At 38.6% G+C, this 22,391-nt stretch overlaps 1 protein-coding gene across 1 annotated transcript in view; it reads left to right on the forward strand.

Annotated features, from left to right (window-relative positions):
* Window positions 1–22,391, forward strand: part of LOC136267487 (NACHT, LRR and PYD domains-containing protein 14-like) — a 52,118-nt gene that overhangs the window by 28,862 nt on the left and 865 nt on the right. The window contains exon 3 of the mRNA XM_066062653.1: window positions 20,427–22,103. Within this exon, the coding sequence (XP_065918725.1) occupies window positions 20,427–22,103 (1,677 nt within the window). The remainder of the gene's footprint in view (window positions 1–20,426; window positions 22,104–22,391) is intronic.

Raw genomic sequence — 22,391 nt, forward strand, 5'->3', positions numbered from 1 at the left:
GGCATGTGTAAAATAAGGGCATAGAACGGATGGCTTCTGGCCAGACGTGTTAACAAAATCAAAGGGTAAATGGAGCCCTTGCAAGGCCGCGGATATGTGTATCGATACTAAATCGTGATGTCAGTGCATGTCTCGTGACCCAAAAATAATGGCGACCAATTCAAGGAAAAGGAGCCAGAAAGCGTCGAAGGAAGTTGCTGAAGTGGAGCAACGAAGAAAAAACAACAGAGAAAAGTAATGAACAAGAAAACCAGAAAAACGTTTCAAGGTTCTTTGAATTCGATTGATACTAACATTCTTGTTCTTGAAGCAGTTGCTCGAATAAGAGAAGAGTTTGACTCGGATTGTACATACTTAAGTATGATAGAGGAATTGTGTTCGGCGAAGCAGTGACTCCAAGAAATAGCAGAGTTTCATCGCGATACATTTGTGGAATTGCATGTTAAATGCAAAAAAGAGAAGAATTCCCACCTTCAGTTTCAATTTAAGTAGTTGTCATATTGTAGTGTGTTTCTGCTAGAAGAGCAGTACTCTTCAGCAGTTATCAATTTTGATGACAGTGCCCATCCAGTGTTAATGGAGCTCAGACAGAAATGAATAGACTTGTAAAGAACGCTGTACGTCTGTTGCAGCTAGTAAGCCAGTAATGATGTCCTTTTCGTTGGCTCTATATAATTCACTCCTGGAACATGTGGCATCATTTCAAACAATCAAACTGAAGGAACAGGCAGTAGCACTGTAGTTCCCACTGCTGAAGAAGATGGCGTTTACTATCGTTTTGGAGGAGGAGCTCTTTGTGAGTTACTTCATTGTTGTTACAAACAAATACATACTGTAAGTAACAAAAACTTGATGTCTATTGAAATCAGTATGTTACAAGCTGTAAACACAAAGGATAAATCAGATATTCCCAAGTATTTGCAATACCAAGACCGTGGTTTCATGTACTTTCCGCACAAGATCTTTATACCATTTCTACAATAACTAGACACAGATTTAAAGAAATTTGTAAATATAGAAAGTTTTAATAAACATGGAGATAATTTGATCAAGGTATGCCATAATTGTTGTCTGCTGTAGCCATATCGTTTTGTTTATTAGATTGCTCATGATGAACTGAAACAGCCAACGTATAAGGAAATGTTTGTTACAGCATTGAAACAAACGTTACCTGACTGCATCCTTGACAGTGAATGTGCAACGAATAGATGACGTATTTGAAGAATTGACAAGGAAACTTTGTAACGCAAGGATCCAGGAGTTCCTGTCAGCTATGAAGCAAGAGTTTGTTGCAAAGAGAGGAATGGCATCCACAGTAGATGTTAACTTGCGCACTAGTTTATTGAGTGATCACACTAAATTGTCTAGTAAAGTTGGTAAATAAATGAATAATGTATGTTAATAGATGTATTTAATGGAAATAAACAAAAACGCAACAAACAATTTTAGAAAGACAAATATAATTGTATAAACATTTGGAAAAACAATTGGTCAGCTCGTGTGGTACCATACTTCTTCTTTTGAAGGGGTATTTCCATACAGCTTAGTGTCTGGTCTCAGTAACCAGTCCCACTGTGATGTCCAGCTGCACTCTGCTTTACCAAGTGTACACATCTAGCAGTTTCATAGTTATAGGCATCCAGCTTTCCACAAGCATTATGTTTAAACTGGCTAAACAAACTTTCTACTGCCAAGCCTGAAATCCTTAGTGGTGCAATAAAGTAGCCAGGGTATCTTTCGGAAAAAAATTCACTGAAAGCTTTGAATCCATAGACATAGATACGCAAGAGATCCCATGCTGTAGGTAACTTTTATAAATTAAAATAATTTTATGTAACCACTTACTTTGCCAGGAGAGAAATTCCTTCTGCGTGTTAGAAGTATGAGCAAAACTTGCATCTGTTAAGTGTTGAACAAGCTAAAAGAACACATGGTGAATACGTACCAGTTAGCAGGGTTGAAATCCAATGGGAGAAGTACTCAAAGCCACTTGAGATGTTTTTCAACACAGCTGAATCCATCCCGCAAACTTTTTCATGGCACAGAAATCCCCTTTCAAATATCAAATTACATGCCTCTAAATATTTATGGGTCTCAATACATCAGAAGGTGGGGGATCTTGATGGATGTAAGAGTACAACTCTGTCAACACCTATTCTTGCTGTGGAACACAAAATATGTAACAACTACATGTGCATGTCTACATAAAGCAAACCTGCATGATTTTAGCTGGAGAGACATTAAGCTTAGTCCATGTATCCCTTAGTCCATGTATCCCTTAGTACATGTACCTCTTTCATGCGTGGAACCATATGCATTTGCTGTTGTCTAGTTCAATTAACATCCCGATTGTACATGTCAATAATGGTAGATCATCCAAAAGACTTCTTCTCTTTTCCTTGCTGAAACTGTTTAGTTCCACCCACTCTTTGATAAAAAAGAGCATTTATCATGTTCTTAAGCTACTGTGTGTACACAAAAAGTGAAGTACCAAATGGTATTCTAATACAACATTACCTGGTGTGTTGGGCAAATCATCCAAAAGATTAGATCTGGTGGACTGTATGGGTTGATGAACCATGGCTTGATCTCAAACCTATCTGTGGCACAGTCATCTAGCAAAGAATACACACCATTCACTCCATGAGTAGACTTGATGGCAGTGAGATTTGCAGCACAGCCATCACACATTAGTAAGCTAGTTTAGAGCCCACGACGTTGGAACAATCTAAAAGTCTCCATTACACAAGTAAGAACAAACTTGCAGTCGACTGACTCAGCATGAGTGAAGTATGGGCCGACATGTCATAGCTGCTGGTCAAGTCGCGCCACAAAAACTGTAGAATAGTTGCTGTTTGTGCTGCAGTTTGTGGAGTCTGCAGGAGTTGGTAAACATCAGTCAGAGATGACATATCTTTGCTGTTCATGGCTAATACTTCAAAGTTTGGCTCCTAGAGTTCCACATTAGTTGGCATGCCACTTTGACTTCATCAAACACTAGCATGCCATCTGACTTAAGAGAATGTTTGCCCATCTTCTCACACTCTGCCTTAAACAACATGTACTGGGCAACCTGGTCTGCAATGCATTTGCTGTTGGTACCGGGATCATGTAGAAATGTACCGGTATAAGATTGTAACAAAGATCGAGATGGCAGCTGTAATACATCAAAACTCTTTAATGCTTCATAAGCTGCTGGATTTCTAGTAAATATTGCCAGAGTTACATAAACAACAGTCACAGTAGACATACACACCAAATACTACAAGAAAGCTTACCCATCTGGATTGTAATCATACTCCATTGATTGCTGCGTTTCCCAGTAACTACATAGGTGAATAAAATACATTTAACACTTACAATACTCTTAAGCTACAAACAGCAACAGGCAACATTTCTCAATAGTGCGAAGAAATCTTAATATTTTGCTTACCATTTCTAGCCTAATCGTTCTGAAACTGTTCCATGCTTTGTCTTTTATCTGTCATCCAAATTTCCTTAAGCTTGCCACCGGCACCATGAATCTCCACTTCCTCAAAGATCTTCTGTAAATCATCACCAGCAGCACCATCAATAAAATTTACTACATCACACATTTGTGTGTGCTGTTCGTCAGCTAGGGTTAACTCCGTCTTCTCATACTTTGCTAGCTTCATCTTGGCAATTCCACATTCCATCGAAGCATTCTGTTTCCTTTTCAGTTGGCTTGCCGGAGACATATATGTCAGCCTAGCCCTTGAAGAAGCAGCTTGCCTTTTAATCTTTCTAGAAGGACTTTCTTTAGCAGTACATGTTAACTGCCATTCAAGGTTTGAGCAAAGTCTCTTACAAACTGAATATGTAGCTTCAGCACTTTTCATCAGCAGTTCAAACCACATCTTGCAGTCTACAGAATCAATGTGGTGAAATGGAGCTTCTGTACGGCGAACGCTTTTGATGTCAAATCTTATTGTCAAAATAGTGCTCATGATAGTAGGACCACTCTATCCCAGGACAAAATTTGTGAGTTGATGCTGCACTAAATCTTTCCAACAATTCATGAACCTCTGATTCATTCTGCCAAATGCCATTCTCCAGATCTCGCATCAGGATGTGCACCTTATAGCTACCACCTCTTGAAGAGTTATTCGTACTCTGGACACGTAGCCAAATGGTGGATGGTTAGCAAGGCGTCATTGGGTAACAATCAACATCTGTTTCTTGCTGTCGAGTGCATATCCACAGTAGAACTGCAGCTCTGGAAACTTTGGTTCTTCAACAGCACATACCCATTCCAATTGAAGCGTGCTCAATTCTTGAACAGGAGTTTCTTCCTCCACATCGTGGCAGGTATTTATTGAAATGCTTCCACTGACAATGTCCGTTGAAAGTGAGGCTTCCAGCGATCTTAGTGGACATGCCAATAACTCATCTCGATGCCCTTCACTTCTCAAGGAAACACGTACCAGGGTAGACATCAGAGTACATGCCACAAGTATGGTTTGTATCGTATCAATAAAGTGCATATCGGAGTCAGTCCAGTCAGCTAAAGCAAAAATTGTTTCACGTTAACACATTCTAAAAATACGAAAAAGTGCGAATTGCTCTATGCGCTCATTTTGCACATGCCTATTGAGTGTTGGATACTCTCCCTCCCACTATTATTAACTGTTGATAGCACCTTGGCAGTATTAGTTTTGGTTGAGTATAACGACCAAGCTTAAAAGTATACTTCAGTGTGATCCAAAATAGCTCCAACAGGTTGCTACGAAATTAATTATTTAGTAGAATTTTCTACTGACTGACTGACTGACTGATGTCATCGGACAAGCCTAACTCAAAAACGGCTAAGGCTGTGAGATTGATTTGTTCACTATTAGACCATGCTTCAGCTCGATAGGTGCCTTTTAGCATGCTTCTGTATATACAATGCATGCATTATTGGCTTATGTTTTTCCTCATTTGTGTCCCATATCTCTTTGCTGACAGCTTAATGTGTTGATTCTTGGTAGTACGTGATGGCTGCCCTATGTGTGTAGTAGGAGTCATCTAAACTTTCCGTAGTAACTGGATTGATTGCAGAGACACTTATTATATTATTCTTCATTTGTAATGGACTGAACATATATTGCTGAAAATGAAGTGTATTGGCCCTTGGAACCTTTCAGTAATTGATGGTGAGGAGGACATGCATTCAGATGAAAATAATAAGTCTTCTGCCATTAAGTACAAGAAAAAATAATAAGTTCAATTGATCATAGAAATAAAAAATACTGAAACAAGGGAGGTTGCTAACACCTGAAGATATATCTGTAGACATTTAATCCCCACTTTAATTAGTCTATACCCAAGTACAGATTAAATGTCTACAGATATATCTTCAGGTGTTAGCAACCTACCTTGTTTCAGTATTTTTTATTTCAACTAATTAAAGTGGGGATTAAATGTCTACTAGACTAGTATATCTTCAGGTTCTTTGTTTATTTCTGTAATCCCAAATACAAGTTAAAATTCCATCTATATAAATTTTCTACCTCCATGCATAGAAGTTTTTATCTGGCTGGTTTGGAGTCTGTTTTATTGGCGTTGAAACCGGGTTAGTTCATCCGGGTCACATTTTGTCTAGATCATTTGGGTCTGATCTACTTTAAAGAATATTCGGGTAAGACGTGGATTCCATCAATTGTGAAAATTAATATGGGTTAATTATGTGGAATTGTATGAACACATCATAGTCTAGTCCCCAGCTTCTTTTGTAAGCCACACCCACTTATTTGGATTATGTGTTGCTCCCCTGATTATCTAACTCCCTTGGAACCAAGACATGGTCATATAACCAAAAAGTTCAGATGATCAAAGCCCATTCATGTAATAGTATCATGTACCCGAGTGTGATTTGCCTGATATGTACACCCAAGCTCAAGGGCCATCAGGCCCAAGAGCGTGGGTGTACATATCAGGCAAATCACAAGGGCACGTGATACAACCGATATGTACCATGTGAGGCGATTAATCACCCAAACCAATACGAGGCCGACCACCGAATTCATTATAAAGACCAACTTGTGAAATTCGATTATGGGACAGCAACAACTAACATTGCAACTACGTTTGTCAACATAAACAGGCAAATCCTACGGATATCACGGAAACACTCAATTTAACGATTTTGCAAGTGTTTCAAAGCTGCTACATCACTTAAACACTGTTTATACAGTTTTCTAAACATCCAAAGGGGTAAGCTTCGCTGTAGAGTGGTGATATACGAAAAGTGGGTGTGGTATGTAATCAAACACGCAGACAAGCGCTTGTAAATTACCCATGACACTAGTTCTCACCTTGGACTTTCGTTTGTCAACTCATAGGATGGTTAGGGAGTCGAATCGCCTCTGTCTGAGTGCTGTAGGATGGAAAATCGGCTTCATGGTTTTCATCACGTGAGCAATAATAAACTCCCACAATCAAATGCTGTCAGGATTCTTATAAAAACAAATCAACGTTACCTCACCAGATATCGAGGCCATGGTTTAACGATGGCCAGCCATGGTTTAACTTAAATGTATCATGGCCAGCCATGGTTTAACTTAAATGTACCGTCTAATAGGTGGAGCCACACTAGTTTATCAACAAAACCATACCCACAACAAAATCACACCTATTTGTAAGAAATGTGTTTAGTTGTTGTTATGATGGTGTATATATTTAGCATGCAAAAAGGCATTAATTAGAAAGTAGTATTTGTGGTGTTTGTGCTAAACATCGATAAACCTGTTTGATGGTATAGTGTACTAGATCAAAAAAAGTTATAAATTATAAATTGATGACATTAGAATTGTAACTGTTCTATTAGAGTAGTGACTGCTCTATTAGAGTATACTGAACTTGGCTCAAAAATTCAAACTTATATGCTTCACTTTCTTTACACTGAGCAGTATAACATTTTTAACAGTTGTTTTCTTTTTGCCCACTGGCTTTTCTATACTTCTGAATACACTGTGAATGCATGATTCAAATTTCCGGTATCAATCAAGATTAATGGTAGTGAGGCGCGCGGCGAAGAAACTACAAAGCGCACACCCAATTAAAAGACGCGTGGCCACTACTGTTAGTTATTTACGTGTAGGGACGGTTTTGCAATATTAGCCCTGGATTATGCAACATCTCTCAATAGGTTTGTATTGCATTACATAATAAAAAAATATTTTTTCGTAGTAGTAGTTTTCTTGCGACCGGTATTAAAATGCGTATTTAGACATATTTCGCTTTATTTCTCAACCTTGTGTTACACCTAGCGTCACCTTATACCAGTCAACTTACTCGTGTTTGTACATTCCATCTAGCACTGACATTTTCTAATCCTGGTTTGTTCATACGCGTATTTTCTTCGATCAAACCTCTAATCCCTACAATAACTTTTAAAGACACGATGTGAACACAAGCCCTAATGTCTGATAAACAAGTTGTAAAAGCGTGTAAAACCGTAAGTTCCCTAGGGAAGGTGTTTTAAGCAGAAATCTTTTAAACTCCATTTAGTGCCACGCCTCATGCGTGCATTGATAATTGGCAGATGTCTTATAAACAAGTGTGAAAGCATCAAGAACGTAGTGTTCACTAGAGAAGGTGTTCCAAGCATAATTCTTGTTGCCACACCACACATGATGTATTAAAATAACTTGTGTGTTCTGGTGGTGCTTAAACCAGCTTGTTACATAGCATTACCCACCCTAACAGCAAGTAGTCACTCCCATTGTGGCTTTCATCATGCATGTCACTTAATTAATACACGTTACATAACAAAATATATCACATTAATTGTTTGTAACATTAACAATAAAATTCTGACAATAAAATGGGATAGTTAGTCCTATCACAACTGTACGCCTCATCCTGGAAATTCAGAAGATTATAATCAACTGAGATATAATGCCAAGATCTTACCAGGCCTCATTGTCCACGTACACTTGACAATTGAGAACTAAAGAACACACATAACATTATATAATTCCTCTGTCTATATAAACTTAATCCCCCGAACCTTGATCTTAGTTGTCCAGTTATGCATGTACCACTGCTAGTGAGAGAACCGCATGCTATGACTAAGTACCCTGTACCTGTAAGGGAATTAAATACAATGCAGCTAAAAATCTGTCACTTTTTACGCAAATGACAGATTTGGGGATCTGAAAATTCATCACACCCTCGAGGTAATACAAAAATGTCTTAGTATGCACACAGACTGACCTGAAGATCCACAACGTCCTTGATGTTACTACAGTCCACGTACACTTGGTGTACAGTCCACGTACACTTGACAATTGAGAACTAAAGAACACACATAACATCATAAAACCTTTGTCTACTTACCCCCCAAATCTTGATCTTAGTTGCCAAGTTTAGAGCTCTAGTCAAGTTACTTATGTAGCACTGCTAGTAAGAGAACCGCATGCTATGACCAAGTACCCTGTACCTGCAAAATTGACAGGCGGGCATTAAATACAACACTGCTAAAAATCTGTCACTTTTTACACAAATGACAGATTTGGGGAACTGAAAATTCATCACACCCTTGAGGTAATACGTTTGAGGATTCACAAGTTGGCCCAGCAGTGACCTTACTACACAGTGTCCTGATTAGACAGGTTTCACTGTACATAAAGACCAGTATGCAATGTGAAAGAGTATTTTTTTGTACAAGCATCATGTAGATTACCTTACTTCTTCCACCTAGTTCCGGGACTTCTAAATTGGCACTACAGTGACAATACTGAAAGCTGTTTGGTCTGTGCGAGTACACCTTGTTGACAATCCATCCATGAGACAATTTCAAGCGGGATAATATTGGTATTTGCTGCTACTCAAGTTGGTACCATCACAGAAGTTGTCAGCTTGGTCTCAGTGAATTTGCACTAGTCAGTGCAGACGTCTGACAGTCTAAAAACCAATCGAATACATGCGGTTAATCAGTGTGAATAGATGTGGCACTTTGTACACTAGCCTCATTTTTTTACTCCTTCTTTCGTTACTGAACCTCCATTCCTCATTTTGTTACTGAACCTCCACTCCTCTTTTCGCTCCTGAACCTCCACTCCTCTTTTCGTTTTGAACCTCCACGAAGAACTGAGTACATCAGTATTCTCGCGACTCTTTAATAGCCATTCGACTTCTTCAAACGGTACGTGTACGTATCTTAGTTTCAAATCAGTTAAAGTATGCTTCGCCACTCCATTGAAATCCAGTTACAATATAACAAATATTTAGTAGCATTCAGTCCTCTCAAGACATGGACTGCCATCAATAATTAATGTAAACCGCGTATCACGTGTATTCACTTGAGGTGTTACAGGGACTTTCCAAGATACTTTCCCTAAATACACGTGATCATTGTCAGTTGAGTGGAACTTGTTCTTGGTTGTGGCTCTACAATGTGGTACTCGTACTTTAATGTATTTTAGTGTTTAATAATATATACTTCCCTCTCAAGACATGGACTGCCATCAATAATAATATAAATAGCGTATCAAGTGTGTTCACTTTTCACTTGAAATGTTACTGTGCAGGGACTTTTCAAGGGATATCCCCTAAATGTAGGTCACGTGATAATTGTCAGTCAGGTGGAACTTATTTATTTCCATTATGCACCATGGAGCTTGTGTTGTGGCTTTCATTAATCAATCATTATGCACATACCATGGTGCAACAAAGTTTGTAACAAATTGCTGGAATGTGGTTTGTGGTTTTCCGGTATGAGTTTGTGTTGTGACTTTCAACTTTTGTAACAGATTGCTTGAATGTACATATGCATGTGGTTTTCCATTGATTGTGTATATGAGTTGGGGTTGTTCCACACAGTTTGCAAAATATTCAGATGTCTGCATGACAACACAAGACCTGTAAAAGAACAGGCAGGCACCGAACTTAACCTTAAATTAAACACACATGCAACTAACCTGGAACATCGGTTGCAACACCAAAGACACTTGCTTGGATATCCTCATGGCTTAACCATGGAGTGACATGTGTAATTAATCGGCACTAAACAGTATCTACAACACAATTTTCTTTTCTGCAAGAATTTTTAGCACCAAGTAAAGGCGCTATCATCTCTCCTACAAGAGCATTTCACAAGAGATGTGATATTAACTTGAGTACAACCAATATGTGGTGTATGTTTGTGAATATGTGTGTATAGTGTTTGCACATTTTGTGTGCATCTTGTGCTTGTATATGATGTAAGCGTGTGTTTGTATGTAGTGAAATAAAAATAATAGTATGATGTTTGTGATCTCTTTCATAACCCTTAGCATAGCATCTAGCTCTACGAGTGGCAAACCAAGTTGATAGGTTGTCCTCAGAACACTATGGTAGTGGCCATAGCAGGTTTTATTCATTGATAAGTACAGAATAATTGATATACTCCAATAGAACAGTCAAGCAATAAATACTCTAATCAGTCAGGCAATAAAATATCTAATAGAACTGTCATTGAACAATATAGCTGAATACTTACATCTCTGTCTGAAAACACTCCCAGATCCCAGATGCAATCTCAGAGTTGCTATTTCAAGATGGTGGCATTCCCCAAGATCACCTAGAAAAGTATGCTTTGCAAATAAGTACTTTACACACACCTCTGGTAACCCTGACTGTAGCGATTATTGCTTGGCATGACCAGTAATTTCCACTGATCCTTGTGCTAATAAAAAATTAACAGCTACTATAGGAATGTGTGTTATATGCTAACCGCCTATCAGCAGATTTGTTTTTGGTTGCAACACCTCTACAAAGCAGAATTCATCATACACCCCCCATGGCTTGAACATTGGGTCTGTAAATTATATAACTGATAAAAATGTGATATCCCCCCCAAAAACACCTTTGCTGTAAAAAAAGGCGCGTCCAAGAAACTACAAGCATCTGTAACCCCATGTAAAACAGATAAGCTGTAGAAAAACACTCCATGAAATTAATGGGTAACTGAAAGAGCTGATATCTACAGCGGCCAAGAATCAATGATGTTACTACAACTGACTATGATTACCAAAGAATACCTTGGCTGTAAAATAGGCAAATAAAAGTAACTGGCAACCAAAACAGCTGATATCTGAAGCGGCCAAGAATAAAAGTTAAGTTGATACAACTTACTACAATTATTAACTTGCAACATTGAATCGTAATGATTCAACTGTGTTCTATACATTCACCCTTGCTATGTCCTAAAGTAATTCTTTGTAACAAAGAGTATATTAAGTAGTCTTGAAAGTTAGAAGCGGTGGTTTTTTTTAGCGTTCCACTGGATATGAATATCGCAATGATTAACCATAATGGTGCAATCTAATTACAGAAAACCATGTCTCTCCCACTAATTACATTCCATTTTTACAAGTACACTATGCTAGAGTCTCAAGACCCTTCCTGTTTGCGAAGGGGCGGCTGTGCCAGACTAATCACTTGTAGCCCGTACTAGTCTGTGGAGATCTACGTTCAACTGACACGATGACATCACTGTTCTACAAGCCTGAAATAATCCAGGAAGGAACCACAAACGATACAGGATAAGGTAAGTGCGGGTAATTCCAGACAACATAATTCCAGACACTTACATCGTTCCGTAGTTGATAAGGTTTACCCCGACCTTGAAAGAGAGGCGAAGGATGTATTGGCCCTTAACAAGTTTCTAGGTGAGTTGAAAGTTCCGCAAATACCATTGGCAGTGAGACAACTTCGGCCAACAACAGTTGCAGAGGCCGGGCTGGCTACTATTGAGTTAGAATCTTTCCTGGCAGTAACTAACCAGACACGGTGCAATCAGTGACTGAGCTAAGACTAGAGAGTTCCACTATTATGAATGAACAGATAACTAATGTGATTGAAAAGCTAATTAGCTGAAATGATGCCTTGGAACCTCTGCTTGATTGGAACGAGCTGGTAGAGAATACCGCAGAAATCCACTGTGAATGTCAAAGGCGAAGTTCTAGAGGAAGTATTGAGAACCAGGTCAGCCAGGTGATATCCAAAGATGTTGATCGAGTGAACACAAATGAAGTACAAGAGGTCAACACTATTGCAGTGGGAAGTGTATCCATTTACTCAATAAGTGCAAGAATTGGCTGAGTATGGGTATCGTTTCTAGTTGATACTGGAGCGGCTGTTTCACTTACTGTGGGACAGCATCAAGCCACTAAAGGACACAGTGCATTTAAACCTTGTAACCACACGACTTGTGGAAGTTGATGGTGTTCCATGCAGGTTAGGGAATTGGCTGTCATTAATTTGTCTCTGATGGGGCTTAAGGTGAATCAAACATTGATTGTGGCAGAATAAAACCACTGCATCCTTGATCTGGCGAATGAGAAGCTGTCTACAGGGGGAAGACTATACCTTTAGATCCACTTCATATTGGTATGCAAGCAGCTGTCCAGGTTGATGTAACTGTAGAGGAAAATTTTGTGATTGGAGCGGAAAGTGAGATGGAGATCATGGGCAATGTGAGCAATATCTGTACTGGTACCTGGTTAGTGGAAGACCACTTGCCCAACAAGCCTTAAGTGCAATAACCAGAGCAGTAGTAACCCCACAACAAGGGAGAATCCCAATTAGAGTACTAAACTTAAAACCAGAGCCAATGACCATCTACAAGGGCACTAAGATTGCCAAAGCCAAGCTGTTGGAGAATGATATAGAGACAGTGTCTATAGTACGTAAATGAGGATTGTAATGCTGAATAGGAGCATCATAGCTTGGTTGAAAAGCTGATGGAAACTCTCCCAGATGATCTGAGTAACTTCCAAAGGGAGCAAATCAATGCCTTGTTGGTGAATTATGCACATGTTTTTGCTACCAATACTAGTGAACTGGATTGTACAGATGCTATAACACACCGTATTGAGACCACAGGTGCCCGAATTTGTCAGAGCATTAGATGGAAACCACCTTTGCAATGAGAGGCAGTCAGAAAGTTGTTAGATGAAATGAAGAATAAGAACATTGTGTCACCATCAAGCAGTCCATGGGCCTCCCCAATTGTACTTGTACCCAGGAAAGATGGCTCTATCTGCCTGTGTGTTGACTATCATGAAGTAAACGAAGTCACCCGAAAGGATGCATTTCCTATCACCAGGATTGACGATACATTAGATATCCTGGCTGCATCGAGATGGTTTTCCACTCTAGATCTCAAGAATGGCTATTGGCAGATGGAGGTTCACAAAGATGATAGAGAGAAGTTTGCCTTTTGCACGCATAAGGGTCTTTACCAATTTAATGTCATGCCTTTTGCACTCTGCAATGCACCAGCAACATTTCAAAGGCTCATGGATATGGTTTTAAACGGATTGCTATGGCACAGTTGCCTCTATATCGATGATATTATCATTTTTAGAAGAACTTTTGAACAACACCTCAAAACCTAGCAGGAGTATTGAGACGTATTGAGCATGCAGGATTGAAGCTACAGCCACAGAAGTGCCACCTACTGCAGTCTGAAGTTCAATTCCTTAGACACATTATATCCACCAAAGGTGTTTCACCTGATCCACAAAAAAAAACAGAGATGGTCAAGCAGTGGCCAACACCGCAATCAACTAAAAAAGTGTAACAATTTTTGGGGCTTGCCAGTTACTATCGCCGGTATGCTAAGAACTTTGCATTTATTGCAGCTCCACTGTATAAGCTTACTGAAAAACATTCTGTGTTTTCAATGGATGCCATCTTGTGAAGAGGCCTTCTGCAATCTCAAAAACAGACTGACATCAGCTACCATACTGGCATTATCAGATTGGTCAAAGCCGTTTGTATTGGATACAGATGCTAGTAATATGGGTGTGGGTGCTGTACTTTTTCAATTAAATGGATGCAATGAAACTGTAGTAGCATATGGCAGTAGAACACTTTCCAAATCTGAGCAAAATTATTGTGCAACAAAGAAAGAACTTCTCGCAGTAGTAGAATTCCTTGAGCATTTTAGGCCATATTTGTTAGGGAGGCCAATCACTATCTGCACAGACCATGGAGCTCTCAAGTGGCTCCAAATATTTAAGCAACCGGAAGGACAAATGGATTGCTGGCTCCAGAAACTGCAAGAGTGCGGTTTCAATATAGTGCACTGCCCTGGAAAACAACACAGCAATGCAGATGCACTATCAAGAATACCATGCCGTCAGTGCGGTAGATCTCCCCATCAGGTGAATCAACCAATAATTAGTGCTATACAGATGTCGGACTTATCTCTTAGTGTATGTGGCCCTGTAGAACTACGTGCCTCTCAGTTAGCAGATCCTATCATTGGACCCATATTCCAGTCCAAAGAAACAGAGCAAAAGGCTCAAGTCTCAGCAGCAGATAACCTCATGTTCTGAAGGCTTGCTCAACTATGGGATCAAATAATTGTAAAGGATGGTGTGCTCTATCGGGTATTTGTGGGCCAAGATGATAAGTCTAATCATTTTCAGTTTGTGGTTCCTGCAAATTTAAGGGAAGAAGTGCTGGAGGCTCTCCATAGTGGTATTGCAGGGGGGCACTTAGGACATGAGAAGACATTCAGTCGTGTCCAGGAATTCTTTTATTGGCCAGGATACTGGAGTGATACAAGAGATTTTTGCCTTATCTGCCATGAATGCTCCACTCGTAAATCACCAACTCACACCAGGAGAGCACCTCTTGGAACAATTCAAGCTGGATATCCTAGTCAAGTTACGGCTGTGGACCTCTTAGGGCCACTGCCTGAGGGCCCTCAGAAGAATTCTTATGTTATGGTGGTAGGAGATTATTTTTCCAAATGGGTGGAGGCCATTCCACTGCCCAATCAAGAAGCTTCCACAGCAGCTATTGACTTAATTGATGAAGTTTTCATGAGGTATTCAGTGCCAGAACAACTACACTCCGACCAAGGTCATTCAGTTTGAATCTCAGTTAATTAGTGAGGTTTGTAAAATGCTCCACATCAAGAAAACAAGGACCACTCCATATCACCCTCAGTGTGATGGCATAGTGGAGCGCTTTAACAGAACACTGCTCAACATGCTTGCCACTCACTGCAAGGATCACCCATGGGACTGGGAACAACACATACACAAAGTCTGTATGGCATACAATACTAGTGTGAATTCTACCACTGGTTACACTCCTTTCTATTTAATGTTTGGGAGGCAAGCTCGCTTACCTGTAGATGTGATGTACGGTAGCACTCCCACTGTCTCTCAGTCACCGAGTGAGTGTGCTGTGAGCTTGAAGAAGCAATTACTAACATCTGCTTATGAAACAGTACGACAGACCTGCAAAACTCACCACAAGAGGCAGAAAGAACTGTATGACCGAAAAATTCACGGAGATCCATATGTAGCAGGTAACTGGGTTTGGGTGTTAAATCCGAAAGTTCCAAAAAACAGCACGAAAAAACTTTTCCATCCATAGCAGGGTCCTGATACAATTGTGAAAAAGATCAGTGAGTGTGTGTACAGGATTCAATCCCTTAATGGAGCCCGACGACGACAAGCAGTCCATTTCAATAGACTAAAACCCTGTCCAAAGAACACTCAACTACTTCAGCCTACTGATAGGGAGGATAACAGTGCTATGAACACGGCAGATTGTACTCAAGAAAGATCTGCACCTACACTGGTTGGAGCAAACCTACAATTGATTGATCAGGATGATGATGATGTTATTTCAAGCCCTCAGTCCACTCCCCAAGTTGTAAGTGAACAATTTACTAGTAGACGTTATCCAGTGAGACAAAGAAGAGCTCCAGCTCAGCTGAACGACTAAGTGCTATCTAGCATCCAGGACGTCTGCTCAAAGGAGGGGGGTGATGTAAGACAGGCAGCCATACAGAACAATAGTTAATTAACACTATAAAATAGTAATAGGATAGTCCTTTTTTAGAATTATAAATGGTATAGTGCTGTATCTACTCATTGTTATAATCACTGATATAATATCTCTCACTACAATTACGATTGCGAGCTACCTCACAAATCTTTTAGATTCCATTTAGTGCTACACCCCATGCGAGCTTTTACATTTGCCAGATGTCTTATAAACAAGGTGTGAAGAGCGTTCATAATTGCCAGATGCCTTATTAACAAGGTGTGAAGAACAAAGTCACTAGGGAAGGTGTTTTAAGCATAATCTTCAATTTCTCTATTTAATTGTTAATAGATTAACCACAAAAATGCAAACGACAACAATCCTATAGGGGTTACCACCTCTACGTAGTGTGCACCATAGAGTTTTGTGTTGTGGCTCCGTTAACCATTATGCACATACCATGGCACAACAAATTTAATGGAATGTGGTTTGCCAGTGACTGTGTATGCATGGGCTTCTGTTGTGGCTTTCAAGTTTTGTAACGGATTGCTGGAATGTGGTTTGCTGGTGACGGTGTATATGAGTTGGGGTTGTTCCACACAACTTGCACAATATTCAAATTTCATGGATAAGATGGCCGCAAAATCCATGAAAATTTCTTGCCTTGTGGTAAACATACAACAATGCTATTACATGTAACACAACTTTAATCAACATCAAGACATTACTAAAAATAGTTTTAATACCAGTGTTGATTTCTTGGATGTCTGCATGACGGCACAAGATTAAGTGAGACCTATAAAAGAACAAGCAGGCACTGAACTTTGCCTTAAATTAAACACACATGAAACTAACTTGGAATATCGGTTGCAACACCAAAGACATGTACACTTGCTTGGATATCTGACGATGCAATTGGCCTACAAAAATCAACAAGTGGGCATTAAATACAATATGCTTATAAAAATTTGAATACTGGAAAACATCTTTATAAGCACAACATGTAAACTGACTGGGGTAGTAGTTTGGTGCTATGGCATCATAACAGTACCCTTGATCCAGAAATATTAAACAACTATATTTCTTAGTACGTACATAGACCGACCTGGAAATTACTACACCCTTGATGTCACTACAGTCGATCCATGTACAGTTGACAATTGAGAACTATAAAAAGAATACACAAGATAGCACAATTCCTCTTATGTAAACTGATCTGAAACTCATGACTTCCTACCTGGTCCCAAGGTATGTATGTACCATGGTAGTGTGGTCATAGTATATGTAGTAGCAGTTGGATGTGGTACACACATCCAACTGCTACTGCATAGCTATACTATTACCACATTATCTGTAAAAACTGACAGGCAGCATTAAATACAACACACCCAAAACCTGTCACTTTTTACACAAATGACACATTTGAGGATTTACAAGTTGGCCTTACAGTGACCTTACTACACAGTGTCCTGATTGGACAGGTTTCACTGTACATAATATTTTGTTATTTAGACCAGTATACAATGTGAATTAAGTGTTGTTTTGTACAAGCATCGTGTACACTAGCTTACTTCTTCTACCTACAGTTCCAGCACTTCTAAATTGGCACTATAGAGTGACAATACTGAAAGTTATTTGGTCTGTACGAGTACACCTTGTCAACAATCCATCCATGAGATAATTCCAAGCCGGATGGTATATGCTGCTACTCAAGTTGTTACCATCAGAAGTTTTCAGCTTAGTCTCAGTGACTTTGCACTAGTCAGTGCAGACATCTGACAGTTTAAAAACCAATCACATAGACGCGGTTAATCAGTGTGAGGCGATGTGGCACTTTACATACTAGCCTCATATTTCTTCACTCCTCCTTTCATTACTGAACCTCCACTCTTCTTTTTGTTATTGAACCTCCACGAGGAGCTGAGTACATCAGTATTCTCAAAACTCTTTAATATCCATTCGATTTCTTCAAGTAATATACGTATTTTAGCTTCAAATTTTACCACTCCATTGAAATCCAGTTACAATACGACAAATGCTTATCAATCATACTTCCCTCTCAGGACATGGACTGCCATCAATAATTAATATAAACCGCGTATCACATGTGCGTGTGTTCCCTTGAGGTGTTACAGGGATTTTCTAAGAGATTTCCCCTAAATATCATAGTTCATGACTTGAGAGGGAAGTATACAAATGATAAGCATTTGTCATATTGTAACTGGTATGTCACATGATCATTATCAGTTGGGTGGAACTGTTCTTAGTCATGGCTCTACAATGTGGCATGTATTTTAGTATAAACTGTCAAAAATTGTTAGTGCATTGCTGAATCATTTTTTTTGTGTTTGTGCACTGCAGAAGAGATGTTTATTGGTGCTTCCCTCTCAAGACATGGGCTGCCAATATAAATCGCGTATGACGTGTGTTCACTTTTCACTTGAGGTATTACTGTATAGGAACTTTCCAAGAGATATCCCCTTAATAGGTCACATGATAATTGTCAGTCAGGTGGAACTCGTTAATGCACCATGGAGCTTGTGTTGTGGCTATATCATGGTGCAACAAAATTTGTAACGGATTGTTTGAATGTGGTTTGTGGTTTGCCGGTGACTGTGTATATGAGTTGGGGTTGTTCCACACAGCTTGCACAATATTCAAATTTCATGGATGTCTGCATGACAACACAAGATTAAGTTAGACGTGTAAAAGAACAAGCAGGCACAGAACTTGATCTAAAATTAAACACAGATTCAACTAACCTGAAACATAGGTCGCAACGCCAAACACACTTGCTTGGATATTTGACGCCACAATCTAGCAGGTACTGAATTAAAAAGAGAATGTACAAAAAAAATCAGTATTCCAGGCTGGTATATCCTCATGGCTTAACTATGGTGTGAAATGTGTAATAAATGGACAGTAAACAGAATGTACAACACAATTTTCTTTTCTGCAAGAAGTTTTTAACACACAGTAAGGGCACTATCAGCTCACCTACAAGACCATTTCAAGAGATGCGATATTAACTTGTTTACATCAAGTACAACCAATATGTGGTGTATGTGTGTGAACATGCACATATAGTGTTTGCACCTATTGTGTGTCTTGTGCCTGTATAATGATGTAAGCATGTGTATGTAATGAATTAAAAATAATAGTATGATGTATGTAATCACGTTTTTATCCCTCAGCAAAGCATCTTGCTCTATGAGTAGCAAACCAAGTTGATAAGTTGTCCTCAGGACAACCTATCAACTTGAAAAGTACAGAATGATTGATATACTCTAATAGAACAGTCAGGAAATACTCTAATAGAAGAGTCATTGAACAATACAGCTGAATGCTTACATCTCTGTATGAAAACACTCCCAGATCCCAGATGCAATCTCAGAGTTGCTATTTCAAGATGGTTGCATTCCCCAAGATCACCTAGAAAAGCATGCTTTACAAATAAGTGCTTTACACATATCTTTGATAACCCTGACTGTGGCCCAGCATTACGTTGCCTGATCAGTAAATTGCAGTAATTTCCACTAGATCTTGTCCCAGTAAAACTTAACAGCTACTATAGGATTGTATGTTATAATATTATACTCACCACTTATCAGTAGATTTCTGTTTGATCGCAACACTTCTACAAGGCAGAATTCATTATACACCCCCATGGCTTGAACATTGAGTCTATAAATTATATAACTGACAGAAATCAGTGATATCCCCCCCAAAAACACCTTTGCTGTAAAAAGTGCGCATCCAAGAAACTACAAGTATCTGTAACCCCATGTAAAAACAGCTCAGCTGTAGAAGAAGACTCCATGAAATCACTGGTAACTGAAAGAGCTGATATCTGGAATGGCCAAGAATCAATGTTACTACAGCTGACTATGATTACCAAAGATTTACCAAGTCCATGTAAAATACCTTGGCTGTTAAACAAGCAAATAAAAGTAACTGGCAACCAGAACAGCTGATATCTGAAGCGGCCAAGAATAAAAGTTAATTATATAAGTTGATACAACTAACTACAATTATTAACTTGCAACGTTGAATCTTAATCATTCAACTGTGTTCTATACATTCACCCTTGCTACATCCTAAATTAATTCTTTGTAACTCTAATTGGCTGGTAATTTGGCCGCTTTTTTTTCTTTACACTGGTTATTTAAAAAGGTGGCCAAATTACCAGCCAATTAGAGTTACAAAGAATTAAATAATAGGATGTAGCAAGGGTGAATATATAGAACACAGTTGAATGATTAAGATTCAATGTTGCAAGTTAATAATTGTAGTTAGTTGTATAACTTAACTTTTATTCTTGCCCCTTCAGATATCAGCTGTTTTGGTTGCCAGCTACTTTTATTTGCTTGTTTAACAGCCAAGGTATTTTTACATAGACTTGGTAAATCTTTGGTAATCATAATCAGCTGTAGTAACATTGATTCTTGGCCTCTCCAGATATCAGCTCTTTCAGTTACCAGTTAATTTTATGGAGTCAGCTGAGCTGTTTTTACATGGGGTTACAGATACTTGTAGTTTCTCGGACGCACCTTTTTTTTACAGTAAAGGTGTTTTTGGGGGATTTTGTATACATATTATGGATTGAAACAGAACTATTTAATTGTGTATATTGAATATTTTAGGTGTTGATGATATACAAAAAACTAGTGATTATTTACGTAATCGCTACACGCAAAACAGATACATTCCATCAACAGATGACAACTGGCTACCCTACCATCCAAAACATTATACTCCACTAACTTTTGTACATCACGAAGGAAGGCGTACTCAATCTGAAATGGATGAAATTGCAGCAATGATGGTGTCTACAGAAATAGGCAGTGACGGAGGTAGCAAAGGTCTTAAAAAGGTTGTTGATCTTTGTTTACACTTTGATGTAGAAAAAGCTTCTCCTTACAAAATTCTCATTGAAGGAGCACCTGGTATAGGAAAAACTGTACTGAGTAAAGAAATTGCATTGCAGTGGGCTGAACATAATATACTAAAACAAAGATGTATGCTTTTTTTATTATTTATTCGTGACCAAGAAGTAAAGAAAATTTCTGATCTTCAATCACTTGTTAAATACTTTTGTCAGGATGATTCAACATGTACTAAAGTAACTAAATGGCTTAAGGAAACGAATGGGAGATACCTTACTATAGTAGTTGACGGATACGATGAAGCTTCAAAAGATGACAATATCATTCATTTGATAAATAATGGTATTATTGGTCGTACAGTGTTAACAGAATGTGGGCTTGTAATTACATCTCGCCCAGCAGCTTCATCACATCTCCATGATATTACTGACTGTAGAGTAGAAGTGTTGGGTTTTGCTGAAGAAGATCGAATTAAGTTCATCAATGATGCCTTGAAAGATGAACATAAAATTAAGGAGCTTGAAAAGTTCTTAACATCTACTCCATTTATCAATACATTGTGTTATATCCCTCTTTACATGAGCATTTTGCTCTGTCTTATTGAAGGTGGGGTACGTACTCTACCAAAAACTCAAACAAATTTATTGAAAAAGTTTATTGTGATGACAATTGTTCATTTTCTTAACAAAACTAAAGGAGAATCTATTACTGAGATAACCAGTCTTGATGAATTGCCAGCCACATACAACCAAGCGGTAAAAGAGTTGTCACACTTTGCTTTTATTGCGCTGCAAGAAGATAAACTAGTATTCACAAAGGCTGAAGTCAATAAAGCTTGTCCTAATCTCACTCCTAGCAATAATTGGTACATCCTTGGATTGCTAATACCAGTGCAGTATTTTAAGCCACAAGATAGCTGTCACCATAATATATCCTTTCACTTTCTTCATTTGTCCATTCAAGAATACTTGGCAGCTTACCACATTACCTATTTATCTTCTGACAAACGACTAACTCTTCTACAGGACACATTTTTGGATGTTCATTATGCCAATGTGTGGGTAATGTATTTTGGCATAAAAGGAAGTAATGATGGTGCGTTTAAACAGTTTATCTGTGATAGTAGATTCCAATCTACAGTAATAAATTGGTTTCAAACCATTAAAAACAAACAAAAAGCTATAAATATAAAAAGCACAATACTAAATGATAAAATTAAATGCCTTCATCTGTTACATTGCTTAACAGAGTCGGAGGACTGTGAAGTGCTATCATCAGTAGTAAGCATATTTAGAGGAAAATGTTTTGATCTTAGTAATCAATCATTGTCATATAATGATATGTACACACTTGCAGTTGTGTTAAAAAAATTGCAGCCCAACGAACAATGGGATAAGCTCGATTTATCACGGTGCAACATTGATGGAAAAAGCTGTAATATTTTGTGCAATGCATTTCAATCTAAAAGTAAAGCATTCAATTTTAAAGTGGTTGATATTTCAAACAATAACTTTTATTGGGAGTCTCTTAATAGATTGTGTAAAACTTTGAGTACAAAAGAATTGGTACTGTCCCCAAATGCATTGTATGACAGTGTAATTGTCAGTAAACTACATTCACTTACTGCAGAATTAAAAAGTATTGTATGCCAAAACAGCTTCACAAAAAATCATGGAGATGAACTGCTATTGCTTACATTTGTGGAGAATCTAAACAAAATAG

The sequence above is a fragment of the Dysidea avara genome, chromosome 9, assembly GCF_963678975.1.
Source record: "Dysidea avara chromosome 9, odDysAvar1.4, whole genome shotgun sequence".
NCBI lineage: Eukaryota > Metazoa > Porifera > Demospongiae > Dictyoceratida > Dysideidae > Dysidea > Dysidea avara.